The 16,154-nt window shown below is 40.8% G+C and overlaps 1 protein-coding gene across 2 annotated transcripts in view; it reads left to right on the top strand.

Annotated features, from left to right (window-relative positions):
* The window catches only part of LOC141162506 (uncharacterized), an 82,155-nt gene extending 67,083 nt beyond the window's left edge, over positions 1–15,072 (top strand). The window contains exons 9-12 of one of the 2 annotated variants that reach the window (XM_073648680.1): positions 6,933–7,223; positions 9,835–9,936; positions 11,449–11,558; positions 14,611–15,072. In XM_073648680.1, coding sequence (XP_073504781.1) covers positions 6,933–7,223; positions 9,835–9,936; positions 11,449–11,525 — 470 coding nt within the window. In that variant the 3' untranslated portion in view covers positions 11,526–11,558; positions 14,611–15,072. Of the gene's footprint in view, positions 1–6,932; positions 7,224–9,834; positions 9,937–11,448 lie in introns of both variants that reach the window. The other variant, XM_073648679.1, reaches the window with a different exon arrangement.
* Positions 15,073–16,154: the final 1,082 nt, after the last annotated feature.

The following is a 16,154-nucleotide window of genomic DNA, read 5'->3' as shown; positions in this document are numbered from 1 at the left end:
CACATAGTATAATGCACCCCATAGTCCTCCATATTGTATAATGCACTCCCCATAGTCCTCCATATAGTATATTACTTGTTTAGCATAATGCACCCCATAGACCTCCACATAGTATAATGCACACCCCATAGTCCTCCAAATAGTATAATGCACTTCCCATAGTCTTCCATATAGTATATAACTTGTTTAGCATAATGCACCCCATAGACCTCCACATAGTATAATGCACATCCCATAGTTCTCCATGTAGTATAATGCGCTCCCCATAGTCCTCCAGATAATATAATACTCACCCCATAGTCTTCCACATAGCATAATGGACATCCCATAGTTCTTCATATAGTATAATGCACCCCATAGTCCTCCACATAGTATAATGCACCCCATAGTCCTCCATATTGTATAATGCACTCCCCATAGTCCTCCATATAGTATATTACTTGTTTAGCATAATGCACCCCATAGACCTCCACATAGTATAATGCACACCCCATAGTCCTCCAAATAGTATAATGCACTTCCCATAGTCTTCCATATAGTATATAACTTGTTTAGCATAATGCACCCCATAGACCTCCACATAGTATAATGCACATCCCATAGTTCTCCATGTAGTATAATGCGCTCCCCATAGTCCTCCAGATAATATAATACTCACCCCATAGTCTTCCACATAGCATAATGGACATCCCATAGTTCTTCATATAGTATAATGCACCCCATAGTCCTCCACATAGTATAATGCACCCCATAGTCCTCCATATTGTATAATGCACTCCCCATAGTCCTCCATATAGTATATTACTTGTTTAGCATAATGCACCCCATAGACCTCCACATAGTATAATGCACACCCCATAGTCCTCCAAATAGTATAATGCACTTCCCATAGTCTTCCATATAGTATATAACTTGTTTAGCATAATGCACCCCATAGACCTCCACATAGTATAATGCACATCCCATAGTTCTCCATGTAGTATAATGCACTCCCCATAGTCCTCCACATAATATAATACTCACCCCATAGTCTTCCACATAGCATAATGGACATCCCATAGTTCTTCATATAGTATAATACACCCCATAGTCCTCCACATAGTATAATGCACCCCATAGTCCTCCATATTGTATGATGCACACCCCATAGTCCTCCATATTGTATAATGCACACCCTATCGTCCTCCATATAGCATAATATACTCTTCATAGTCCTCCATATAGTATATTACCTGTTTAGTATAATGCACCCCATAGTCCTCCACATAGTATAATGCACACCCCATAGTCCTCCACATAGTATAATGCACCCCATACTCCTCCATATTGTATGATGCACACCCCATAGTCGTCCATATAGTATAATATACTCCCCATAGTCCTCCATATAGAATATTAGTTTAGTATAATGCACCCCATAGTCCTCCACATAGTATAATGCACCCCATAGTCCTCCATATTGTATGATGCACACCCCATAGTCCTCCATATTGTATAATGCACACCCTATCGTCCTCCATATAGCATAATATACTCTCCATAGTCCTCCATATAGTATATTACCTGTTTAGTATAATGCACCCCATAGTCCTTCACATAGTATAATGCACACCCCATAGTCCTCCACATAGTATAATGCACCCCATACTCCTCCATATTGTATGATGCACACCCCATAGTCGTCCATATAGTATAATATACTACCCTAGTCCTCCATATAGAATATTAGTTGTTTAGTATAATGCACCCCATAGTCCTCCACATAGTATAATGCACCCCATAGTCCTCCATATTGTATAATGCACTCCCCATAGTCCTCCATATAGTATATTACTTGTTTAGCATAATGCACCCCATAGACCTCCACATAGTATAATGCACATCCTATAGTTCTCCATGTAGTATAATGCACTCCCCATAGTCCTCCACATAATATAATACTCACCCCATAGTCTTCCACATAGCATAATGGACATCCCATAGTCCTCCATATAGTATAATGCACCCCATAGTCCTCCATAATGTATGAAGCACACCCCATAGTCCTCCATATTGTATAATGCACACCCCATAGTCCTCCATATAGTATAATATACTCCTTATAGTCCTCCATATAGTATATTACTTGTTTAGTATAATGCACCCCATAGTCCTTCACATAGTATAATGCACCCCAGAGTCCTCCATATTGTATGATACAGACCCCATAGTCCTCCATATTGTATAATGCACACCCTATAGTGATCCATATAATATAATATACTCCCCATAGTCCTCCATATAATATATTACTTGTTTAGTACAATGCACCCCATAATCCTCCACATAGTATAATGCACACCCCATAGTCCTCCATATAGTATAATATACTCCTTATAGTCCTCCATATAGTATATTACTTGTTTAGTATAATGCACCCCATAGTCCTCCACATAGTATAATGCATAATGCACCCCATAGTCCTCCATATTGTATGATACACACCCCATAGTCCTCCATATTGTATAATGCACACCCTATTGTGATCCATATAATATAATATACTCCCCATAGTCCTCCATATAATATATTAATTGTTTAGTATAATGCACCCCATAGTCCTCCACATAGTATAATGCACCCCATAGTCCTCCATATTGTATAATGCACTCCCCATAGTCCTCCATATAGTAAATTACTTGTTTAGCATAATGCACCCCATAGACCTCCACATAGTATAATGCACACCCCATAGTCCTCCAAATAGTATAATGCACTTCCCATAGTCTTCCATATAGTATATAACTTGTTTAGCATAATGCACCCCATAGACCTCCACATAGTATAATGCACATCCCATAGTTCTCCATGTAGTATAATGCGCTCCCCATAGTCCTCCACATAATATAATACTCACCCCATAGTCTTCCACATAGCATAATGGACATCCCATAGTTCTTCATATAGTATAATGCACCCCATAGTCCTCCACATAGTATAATGCACCCCATAGTCCTCCATATTGTATAATGCACTCCCCATAGTCCTCCATATAGTATATTACTTGTTTAGCATAATGCACCCCATAGACCTCCACATAGTATAATGCACACCCCATAGTCCTCCAAATAGTATAATGCACTTCCCATAGTCTTCCATATAGTATATAACTTGTTTAGCATAATGCACCCCATAGACCTCCACATAGTATAATGCACATCCCATAGTTCTCCATGTAGTATAATGCACTCCCCATAGTCCTCCACATAATATATTACTCACCCCATAGTCTTCCACATAGCATAATGGACATCCCATAGTTCTTCATATAGTATAATACACCCCATAGTCCTCCACATAGTATAATGCACCCCATAGTCCTCCATATTTTATGATGCACACCCCATAGTCCTCCATATTGTATAATGCACACCCTATCGTCCTCCATATAGCATAATATACTCTCCATAGTCCTCCATATAGTATATTACCTGTTTAGTATAATGCACCCCATAGTCCTCCACATAGTATAATGCACACCCCATAGTCCTCCACATAGTATAATGCACCCCATACTCCTCCATATTGTATGATGCACACCCCATAGTCGTCCATATAGTATAATATACTCCCCATAGTCCTCCATATAGAATATTAGTTGTTTAGTATAATGCACCCCATAGTCCTCCACATAGTATAATGCACCCCATAGTCCTCCATATTGTATAATGCACTCCCCATAGTCCTCCATATAGTATATTACTTGTTTAGCATAATGCACCCCATAGACCTCCACATAGTATAATGCACACCCCATAGTCCTCCAAATAGTATAATGCACTTCCCATAGTCTTCCATATAGTATATAACTTGTTTAGCATAATGCACCCTATAGACCTCCACATAGTATAATACACACCCCATAGTCCTCCATATAGTATAATGCACTCCCCATAGTCCTCCACATAATATAATACTCACCCCATAGTCTTCCACATAGCATAATGGACATCCCATAGTTCTTCATATAGTATAATGCACCCCATAGTCCTCCATAATGTATGAAGCACACCCCATAGTCCTCCATATTGTATAATGCACACCCCATAGTCCACCATATAGTATAATATACTCCTTATAGTCCTCCATATAGTATATTACTTGTTTAGTATAATGCACCCCATAGTCCTTCACATAGTATAATGCACCCCAGAGTCCTCCATATTGTATGATACAGACCCCATAGTCCTCCATATTGTATAATGCACACCCTATAGTGATCCATATAATATAATATACTCCCCATAGTCCTCCATATAATATATTACTTGTTTAGTACAATGCACCCCATAATCCTCCACATAGTATAATGCACATCCCATAGTTCTCCATGCAGTATAATGCACATTCTATAGTACTCCACATAGTATGATGCACACCCCATAGTCTTCCATATTGTATAATATACTCCCCATAGTCCTCCATATAGTATATTACTTGTTTAGTATAATGCACCCCATAGTTCTTCATATAGTATAATGCACTCACCATAGTCCTTGATAGAGTATAATGCAGCCACCCCCAGAGTATAATGCAGCCACCTCCAGAGTATAATGCAGCCCCCCAGTGTATAATGAAGCCACCTGCAGAGTATAATGCAGCCACCCCCCTGAGTATAATGCAGCCACCCCCCTGAGTATAATGCAACCACCCCCCTGAGTATAATGCAGACCTCCCATAGAGTATAATGCAGGCCCCCATAGAGTATAATGCGGCACCCCCATAGAGTATAATGCAGCCCCCCATAGAGTATAATGCGGCACCCCCAGAGTATAATGCAGGACTCCATATAGAATAATGCGGTCACCCCATAGAATAATGTAGCCCCCCCAGAGCATAATGCAGACCCCATATAGTATAATGCAGTCCCCCAGTCCTGCAATATTATGGCAACCATGTACTCACTGATTTAAAAAAAATAAATACAATACTTTCTCTTCTCGTTCCCCCACTGCCCCGGTGTCCACAGCGCATCTCAACAGCTCCACTGCTCTGCACAGCGTGGTGCGCGATGAAATGACATAATCGCACCCACTCATTCAACTGTATCGGCATCTATGACCAAAGCAAACGATGTCCATTGAGCAATATATACAGTATAGGCTGTTGTTGTTCTTTTGTGCTGCACAAAAGACTTTTTATCCAATGAGCAAAGTTTTGGTCAATAATTGAGTGATTACAAGACATTGATGAAATGAGCGTTGTTAACAATGCTTTCTACACGATTATATTGCAGCATAAAAGCCCCGTAAGTCTCCTTACACCAATTTTGTGCTCTCCACAGAGACAAACTTTACCCTTTAGGTTATGTAACAATCCAAACGATAGCCGGCACTCACATCTTAATAAAATAATTGCTTTATTTGTCCAGAAGTATTAAAGGCACAAAAAATAGTTGAACACAACAGCACAAAAATTAAAAAGGCAGAAAAGAAAGCTCTGCTGTGCTCCCAGGCAACATGTTTCAGACCTGCATGGTTCTTTGTAGAAAAAACCAGGGAGTCTGAACTGAAACGTAAATTGATGTGCATGCAAAATGTAAATGCATGTTCACATAAGGCCACTAGACAGAGAAAAACCAAAGACAAGCAAAATACCCAAATAACTGGAAGTAAATTAATAAATCACACAGTGCATAAAAATAATGATAAATAATAAAGGGTATTTAGTTAACATAATTTTGATCAAAATAATGTAAAAGCCATCCCGCCACGTCACGGCAACCCTTAAGGGACAGTCCTAACTCTAATATTAAAACCTTACCATTTGTCAATGGTCCTTTGTAGGTCTGAAACATGTTGCCTGGGAGCGCAGCAGAGATTTCAATTATTTTTTGTGCCTTTTATACTTCTGTATCAATAAAGCAATTCTTTTATTAAGATGAGAGTGCCGGCTATCGTTTGGACTGTTGCTATCACTGGAGTATTTTGCCATGAACCTGGACAGCTCCTTTTTCTCTATTCTCTTAGGTTATGTGCACATGAAATCTTCTTCAGGCTGATTCCGCCTGATATAGTACCTAAAAAATTCTAAGCTAAATTAACATATGCGCTGCCACATCAAAATGACTTGCTGTGCATATGGTCAGCCTCTTTTTGAGGTTCTGGCTTTGAAAGGCATGAAGTGCCTAAAATAAGTGAGCAGACCATTCTTCCGGTAGCTTCCACCTGGAAGCTATTTACTAGCTTATCTATACAGAAAAAAAAGACACCAACCAGATTACTGCAGCAAAATAGACGCCAAAGAAGATGCTTCAGGAAAAACACGGTTGGCATTTTTCCTGAAGTATTTGCTAATTCAAAAACTGAGCGGGCACACTCACGTCTAAAAGACACCATGTGCACCTAACCTATGGCTACATTCCCACGATGAGTATTGGATGTTGCAGATTTTTTGTAGAATTTCTGCATCTTTTTAAGTAAATTGACTTACTTGACTGGCAATGGTATCGCGTTTTTGATGTTGAAGAGAAATTGTGGATTTGAAACTCACATCTCAGGTCAGTTTTTGGCAAGTAAAAAAAAATGACCAATGGAAATTCTATAATCCCATCCAGTTTGCTGGAACTGTAAGACGTTGCGTTTTTGACACAGTGAAAATACCCTTCCATATTAACCAATATTTCTACTAAGCAGTTGCGATTACATTGACATGGTCACCAGCTACTCGACATGGTCACCTTGACATGGTCACCAACTACTCGGCATGGTCACCTTGACATGGTCACCAGCTACTCGACATGGTCACCTTCTTCGAAGCTAATTATCACTACTGTTACTAAAATGACTTTTGAACCAAAAAACTGAGAGCTCTGACCTGAGGCATAAGTTACTTAAGATCTAATGCCCAGTAGGATACATAATTCACTCCTAATTTTTTTTTTTACCGTGCAGGAATCCAAGCTGTGAATGTGACGCTTCTGAGTAAAGATGTAATTAGAGCAGAAGTTTCACATTTCTTCCCAGAAGAAATCAAAATTACTTGGAGTCGGAACGACAACAAAAAAGCCTATAAGGAATATAAACACACTTTAAGTAAAAAACCCAACAAAGATGGGACCTACATTGTTGTTAGCGACATGACAGTCAAGTCTCAAACCATACAAAAGAAAAAAAAGTATAAAGTGATTGTAACGCATGAAGCATTGAATTCTGGAATAGAGAAGATGGTCCTACGAGAGAGCGGTAAGAAACTCGGACATTTCTGTTATGTATCTGTATTCTGTGACTTTAGAATCATCATCCAGAAAAAAATGGATAGTTTTTTTCTCATTTGTCATCCATATGCCTGATTAGCTGTTATTAATAATTTACAAGACCAAGGACAGTTTACTATTTTACAGAATTGTAATGTTTCCATAAAAAAATCAGATGCAAAAAATACACCTGTGTGAATTGGCTTAAGGGCGAGGCATCACAGTCAGGTTATGTTCAAGTTTTTTTAGGAAATTTTGAAGCGAAAGCCATGTATGAATTAAAATTGAGCAAAAGGTACAGATTTTTCTCCTCTTTTTTTGAATCCACTTCTGTTTTTATCTACAACACCTTAATCAAAAGCCAGAACACAACTTGACTGGCATAAAAAGCTTCGAAAAGTCTCAAAATTCTGGTGCAACTTGAGGGTGTGCTAAAGTTTTGCAACTTTGGGCAATCTCACACCATTTTCACCTACTTCATACACAGTGGGTGAACCTGGGGTGGGACGGAGACGTAGCCATTGTTGCTCATCAAATTTCTGACAAGTGGTGGTGTTCACTATGCCACAGATCTTATTCCAGGAACGACCGGAGTAAGATTTGTGGAGAGGCACATGCCACTCATCAGAAACTCCTGATTCATCATATGTGCTTCTTAGCGAAACAGGAGACTCGCATTCCCCCTTGCCCTCTCAAGGCCGACGTAAAGATAGCCGGTCTTGATGAATTGGAGCCAATGAGTTTTTAGGGTGGATTCCGGGCAGAACCTGCCTTAAAAAGGAATCTTTAGGAACCTTGAAATGGTTAAAAGAAGTGACATGCTCAAAACTTTTTCACAATGTATAGACTAAATGACGCCGCAAGAAAAATATCAAAAACGATTCAGGAAAATGTCCGCAAGTGAGAAAATTTGGGGGTTGCACCAATGTCTAAATGACATCATAATAAATGGTTAAAATTGCTGAGTTCTGGTAAGAACAAGTTACTTTGTAATTTACTTGTTAGTTAAAAATTCCTCCTTCATTGCGAACAGAAGGAATTTTTATTTATTCTCATTTCCTAGACTAGACCTCAGTGGTCGCCGGTCTCCTAGTCAAGGAGCGCAGCGCTTACAAGCTCTCTCCAGTGTCCTTGCGCTTCTCTGATGTGGCAGAGGTTTGCCACATTAGAAAAGTGCAATGATGCTACTGGTCTGAGCTGTCAATCATGGCAAGGTGGAAGACGGGAGGCGGAGGAACAGTGTACTCCTGGAAAGATGTTGAGAAAACCTGTTTAATGGTCCCGTAGTTTTGGAGATCTTGTTTGTCCATTAACAGTAGGCAATCAGTTTACACTTAACTGCTCATTATTCATTTAAAAGCCTCTTTGATCCTCCATAAAGCACATGTCAACCTCTATGTGGGACCTTACATTCAGGGTGCTATCACATGTTTGCATCTAAATGGTGGTAATTGCACCCAGATTATTGCTATTGGCCATGTTGCATTGGTACTCATGTTGCAAATACAGGTGGAGAGCAGTAATCCACATATATTTCCTACGACTCTCCAGTAATGTGTACTAGCATCCTACAGCCAAGGTTCCACTCAGATTCATTCTTTCTGTTGCATATAATACTTTGATTCAGAAAATGGACCAGAATGGTGCATGCTGCAGTTTTTTTTTACCAGACTGACCATCATTCCATGTGGGAAAACGCCCATGAATATCAACTACACTGTACTGTCCTTCAGGGGTCTAAAGTGTAACATTTCTCCTTGTGGAAAGTGACAAGCCAAGCCTGGCAAGTCAGCATGGTGAGCGGACTGCAAACTATGTCCTACGAGAAATGGTTAAAAGATCTGGTAATGTTTAGCTTGCAAAAAAGAAGACTGAGAGGAGACTTAATAGCTGTCTACAAATATCTGAAGGGATGGGATGAAACTGAAAGGGAGAAGATATAGATTAGATATTAAAAAAAAAACATTTTGACAGTGAGGAGATCAATGAGTGGAACAGATGGCCACGAGGTGGTGAGTTCTCCTTCAAACAGAGGTTGGACAGACATCTGTCTGAGGTAGTTTAGTGACTCCTTCATTGAGCCGGGGGTTGGATACGAGGACCCTGTAGGTCCTCTCCACCTCCAACATTCTAGGATTCTTTGATCTGATTTGGCTAGGTGAAAGGTTCTGGACTGGTGTGTAAGGGGTAACGTTTCTCCTTGTGGAGAGTGACATGCCAAGCCTGGCATGTCAGAGTGAGGTGACTTATAAGCCATGCATGCTCCTCTGGGAAATTAATATTCTTGTGTCCTTCAGAAAATACAAACTCTGCTGTAAATGAGGGCAAACAAGGTCCATTTAAATCCTAATTTGGAGTGATTGGCATTGTCAGGGGTTTGTCTGAATCTCATTTTTCAGGGACTCAGGTGGAAGCCTTGGTCGGAAGCCTTAAAAGCACTGCTCAACGTAAGACTAACTAGACAACGCTGTAACTGCAGTCACAAGGATTGAATGTGTAGGAAAAGTCTGAGATGAGAAATTAGTGGCTAAATTATAGAAATTACCTACAAAATCTATTTGGAATAATTCAAAACAATATTAAATTATGTTTCTATCCAGGTAAATTTTATTTAATTGACAATGAGAACAGGAAGACTCTTTTGGAGCAAAAGCCACAAAGTAACATAAATGTTGAGGCTGGAAATCAAGAGCCGCCAATAGGTAAGATTCTCCACCAGGTAAATAACATTTCATAATGATATTCAGCAGAATTACATACCCAGTATACATAATAGTACCACAAACAATATCAAAACGGGACAACCCCGTCCATAGGCCGTATTGAAATGTACAGTATGACTGTGAGGTTCAGGTCCTCTGGACTTCCCTTTATGAATCAATTCCCCTCCGAAAGACTATGTTAAGCCGTCCACTCGCCCGCCTTCTAAATGTTGCCCTACTCACAGTGTGTTTCGCTCTGCTCCATCCGGTGCCCGACCATCGCCCTGAGTTGCCTTGTGCTGGTTGTGAGTCATAGGGGAGGCGGCCGAACTCTGCAGGAATTTGTATCCACCCTGTCTTCCAGAGATTTAATTCCGCGGCTTCCTAGTCTGCTAGTACGGTGTTTACACATTCCACCATATTCTGTCTTCCGTTAATGACCCGGCTTGTGTACTCGTCCTGTCTGACCTCTCTGATCCTCAGCTACATGTATCGAACCTGTGCTTCCTGCCCTGACCTCAGATTGTCTTTGTTTTCACCCTCCTGTACCTCGTACCCGCGCCTCTGACCCTCCGGTCAGCTGCTGCAGTTCTGGAGATTGCTCTGGAGCGGTACCTGGTGTCTACCGGCATCCCAGCCTATCCACACCATCAGAGGCTCTAGTAAAGACCCGATAGACACTTACTCACGCCCCTCAGGGTAAGCCCAGCCCGCGGCACAGTGGGTCCACCCCCACCAGCGTTAGAGACTAAATGCAACCATCTATTCTATGGTACAATGTATTCATGGTGACCGGTCTATGTAAGGAGACACAGGGGAGAAGCAGTTTGGTGGTCTTCATGGTACTCTTCCCACCACAGTCAATCTTCATTTTTGTGCTGTCGTTTTTTTCTTTCATTTCTCTCAAGATCCATAACTTTACATTTCTGTTGACACAGCAATATGAGGGATTGTTGTTGTTTTTTTGCAGAATAAAATACTGTAATACCATAATGAATATAATACTGAAAAAAAATTGGGAAAAAAATTCTATGTGTAAAAATATTAATTCTGCCTTTGTTACTTGGGTTTGGTTTTCATAATTTTTTGGTAAAAATGATTCTGCGGTGCGGGAAGATCACAATGATACCAAATTTATGCAGTTTTTAACATTTTTACTACATTAAAAAAAAAATTAAACCTTGTTAAAAAAAAGAGATTTTGGTCATTTTTTTGTTTTTCTTTCTATAATGACATGTTATGTGTCTGTGGCAGGGCTTTTTTATTTCTAGGAGAGCTGTAGTTTTTTGGTACGATTTTGGGGTACATACAATTGTTTTATTCTATTGTTTTGTGGTGTTAACATGACTGTAAAACATAATTTCTATCAGTTTAATTTTTTATGGCATTACTGTATGGAATAAATCTATATTTTGACAGATCGGACTTTTACCATTGCCAAACAATACTGTCTACAAATAATTGCTGATAAATGTATGTACATGTAATAAAGTTTCTATGTTCTTACTGCAGGGCCACAGAGGAAAGAAGAAGCAAAGTGTTCAGTTGTGGATAAAAGTAAACCTACGAAAAAAAAATCCTACAAATAGAATTTTTTTGTAGAACTTTATCCTCTTCAATAAGTATGAGTCTTTCTGCTCTTATTGCATTAATAATCTGCCTAACAACATTTCTATAGATAAATAAATACTTGTGATACACTGATGTTGTGCCAGCATAGCTCTTATGTCTTAGGGTGCTTTCACACCCGTTTAGTTGCTCCCATCGGGGCTTATGTCTGCACCCCCCACAAAATGGGATTCAGGCGTATACGCCTACTGGATGCGTACACCCAGACATGGTCTTCTACTGAAGGCGGACACCCAGACGCGGTCTTCTACTGAAGGCAGACACCCAGACGCGGTCTTCTACTGGACGCTTACACCCAGATGCAGTCTTCTACTGGATGCGTACACCCAGACATGGTCTTCTACTGGAGGTGGACACGCAGCCGCGGTCTTCTACTGGAGGCGGACACCCAGCCGCGGTCTTCTACTGAAGTCGGACACCCAGACGCGGTCTTCTACTGAAGGCAGACACCCAGACGCGGTCTTCTACTGGACGCTTACACCCAGATGCGGTCTTCTACTGGATGCGTACACCAAGACATGGTCTTCTACTGGAGGTGGACACGCAGACACGGTCTTCTACTGGAGGCGGACACCCGACGCGTTCTTCTGCTGTAGAAACATCACTGTGAACAGCATGAAACATTGTGATACTGACAGACTTCCTGCCTGACATTTCTAATTCTATTTTAACTTTAGTACAGTATTAATAAAGTTTGTGTATTGTCTCCTGGCAATTGTATCATACAGCTGCTCGGATGCAGGGGGTTATTCCCATCTTTCAGGATATGCCATTAATGCTTTATGTATAAAACAAAAAAAGAAAGAGCTCGCTATGTGAAGAACCCAGTGGATAATAGAATAAACATGGGGGGCCAATTGGCCACTCACCTAGGGGGGTTGTGCAGTCCCGGACCACGTGACTGGAAGCCGACTGTGTGTCACCGATTCGTGGCTCCGATACCGCAGGTCCTCAGTTGGATCCAGAACGGGCGTATGATCAAACCAAGGTGGACTGATGAAGATAGTATTGCTATCGAAACGCGTTGTGGAGAGGGCTAATAAATAATTTTTCAGCCCTAATACTGTCCCCCCGGTGATCATTGTCCTAGCACTCCACAGACCGCTTTCTACCTTGTGCACATATAAATGCTTTATGGACCCGCACTGTTGTGAAACAAGAGGTGACTGGGATTACAGAAATGGGCAGTGCTTGGTGTGTAAAACTTTGTCTGTAAAACCCATAGAAGTCAAAGGAAATAGTATAGTGTCGACATGTATATCGTCCCAGGGGTGGCACAGGCGTAGAGGTTGTGTCCATTCCATCCGCAGTGGGATATACAGGTAAACTCTCACTTCTGGAGCTAGCTCTAATACCAAAAGTTTAACATCCCCCCCAATGCCCTTGTGAGTAGTGATCAAGGTTGAGATTGACAGAGGGAGAGCCCTCCCTCCATCAGACAATTGGTAACCAACTGTGAGATCATGGGGTGTCGTTTGTCTGCTATGGCAGCCAGAGGACTAACAATGTCTTACCATACCAGAATGCAGTGTTTTTTCTTGTTCTTATTGGAATAATGTGCACATTGTAGATTCCGACTGAAGACTGCAAAACGAAGAAGGAACATATATTGAAACAGGGAATAAAGAACTATGTGTGAAACAAACCAGAATATACAGTGGGGACAATACGTATTTGATACACTGCCTATTTTGCAAGCTTTTCCACTTACAAAGAATGGAGAGGTGTTATCGTAGCTACAACTTCACCTGTGAGAGACAGAAAAAAATCCAGAAAATCACATTGTATGATTTTACATAATTGACTTGCATTTTATTGCATCCTGTCCTCTTTGCAGAAAAGCACCCCCAAAGTATGATGTTTCCCCCACCATGCTTCACGGTTGGGACGGTGTTCATGGGGTTGTACTCATCCTTTTTCTTCCTTCAAACACGGCGAATGGAGTTGATACAAAAATGTTCTATTTTGGTTTCATCTGACCACATGACCTTCTCCCATGCCTCCTCTGGATCATCCAGATGGTTATTGGTGAACTTCAAGTGGACCTGGACATGTGCTGGCGTGAGCATGGGGACCTTGTGGGCCCTGCAGGATTTTAATCCATGATGGCATAGTGTGTTACTAACGGTAATGTTTGAGACTATGGTCCCTGCTCTCTTCAGGTCATTGACCAAATCCTCCCGTGTAGTTCTGGGCTGATTCCTGTCCTTTCTCAGAATCATCCTTACCCCATGAGGTGAGATCCTGCATGGAGCCCCAGACCGAGGAAAATTGACAGCCATCTTGTGTTTCTTCGATTTTTTAATAATTGTGCCAACAGTTATTGCCTTCTCACCAAGCTGCTTGCCTATTTTCCGCTAGACCATCCCAGTTTTGTGCACGTCTACAATTTTGTCCCTGGTGTCCTTAGGCAGCTCTTTGGTCTTGGCCATGGTGGAGAGGTTGGAGTGTGATTGAGTGTGTCTTTTATACAGGTAACAAATTCAAACAGGTGCAATTAATACAGGTAATGAGTGCAGAGTAGGAGGGCTTCTTAAAGAAAAACTAACAGGTCTGTGAGAGCCAGAATTCTTGCTGGTTGGTCGGTGATCAAATACTTATTTCATGCAATAAAATGCAATTGCGTAAAAATCATACAATGTGATTTTCTGGATTGTATTGTTAGATTCTGTCTCTCACAGGTGAAATGACCTACGATAAAAATTATAGACCTCTCCATTCTATGTAGGTGGGAAAACTTGCAAAATCGGTAGTGTATCAAATACTTATTTTCCCCACTGTATATTACACCTTAGATTCTTTACTCTGATGACAGCTTTAGGCTGTGTTCCCATGATGAGTATTTAATGTTGCAGCATTTCTGCATTGATTAGCTAAATTAGGTTACTTGCATTTTTTTACTATGTTTTGAGTGCATTTTTTACATGTATTTTAATCGAGTTTTTTCAGCTGAATTTTTTGTCTCATGTTATGGAAACTTCCTATTACTTAGCTTTGATAAAACTTTATTGGTAAAGTCTTATTTCAATTACATTATTTTTCTAGTGTGTTTTCTGCATCTGACAAAGACACATGTGGTGCCCCCCACCAATGGATGATGCTATCCTTGCCATGTTTCATCTCTATAGAAAGGTAAAATCGCAATAGAAAAAACATTATGACAATATCTACTGCATGGGACCTCCAGGGGCGAAGACATCCTGATAGTTGGGAATCTCATAAACTGCTAAAAGACCTAGCACATCCCACAGCCAGGCCCACATATGAGCTCACCAAGGGGAGGTATGTCGGTATGTAACCTTGATCTGTGGTACTATCCATTTTCCTAAGGAGTACCTCCCTCTGCTATGCTCTGAACCATTTATGTGATACAAGTTTAATAATTGTCTTGGTGTTATACCTTTTGTTGTATGTACCATATTGTTTTGTTCCCATTTGTATCCTCTTTGTATATTTTTTATAAACACTGCCTATCTTTCCTTTCCGCATTAAATATGTAAAATTTAATAGCTCTGTTCCTCTTGCTCTGTAAACTGCACCCCTGAAGCCATACACTACCTGTTACAGGTGCCAATCCACTTTTATAAATGATTGGTGGTGGCAGCTAGTGATTCTTTTGTTAGTATGGAGCTGTCAGCGACCGTACTAGGGTATATATATATTGGAAGAGAAAAGGAGGAAAACTTCAAAACAAAGTCCAAATAATGTCATGAAAATGTTCATCTTAATTAATTAAATCAGATGTGGCCATGAATCACAGACACAAGGAATTATTAAAATCAATGTGGTAAGAGGGCGCCAAAGAGAAGTATAGAATTTAGTTGGGATTTAGAAACTGAATCATAATTATTCCAATATGGCATGATGTAAAAAATCAAATTAAATTACGCATATTAAATAGATATTCCATAATTCATACAATAATTTAATTAATTCAATAAAGTGCATGTGCCTGTATGATGTTTATGACGCCGGTGCTGGGCCAGTAGATGTTGGGGAATGTCACAGTGGCGGTGACCTGGTCCGTGACCCAGGGCTGTCAATAAAAGGGAGTGATTGATAGGGGATTTAATAGTGTTTGCATAAAGTTTGTGACGCCATCTGTGATATGCGGCTAAGGGGAGCCGCCGCTGCGGAGCAGTCCTCTGGAGCTGATGTTACTGCAGCAGGGATGGTGTAGCTCTCCACAGGTAGAGGTAGCTCCAGGGCAGTGTAGATGTTGTTGTAGGTGGTGAAGTAGGTGATGCTGGGCCTTGTAGTGCAGGAGTGATGGCGCAGATAATAATCACAGAGACAGTGGGGTGCAGTCTTCAGGGTTTACTCACAGTTGCTGCAATCCAAGTTACAGGTACCAGTGTAACTTCTTATGTCGTCCTGTGTTTACTCAGGGAGGGGTTCAGCCAACCCTCAGATATCTCCGGAGTACTCAGCGGGACCCCCTTCTGTGTGTTCTCTCTCTCTGGCCGTCTTCCTACACCTCACACCTAGTGTCCCAATCCAATACCCGTGGGCCTTGTTCCTATCATGTGCTCCCCTGATCTGCTTCCTCCACCCACACCCACTACATAGCCCCTCCCGTCAGCTAGGGA

The sequence above is a fragment of the Phyllobates terribilis genome, unplaced genomic scaffold, assembly GCF_046119375.1.
Source record: "Phyllobates terribilis strain yellow unplaced genomic scaffold, ASM4611937v1 Scaffold_9__5_contigs__length_417890890, whole genome shotgun sequence".
In the NCBI taxonomy this organism is placed as follows: Eukaryota; Metazoa; Chordata; class Amphibia; order Anura; family Dendrobatidae; genus Phyllobates; species Phyllobates terribilis.
This window is presented reverse-complemented; position numbering and strand designations above follow the sequence as displayed.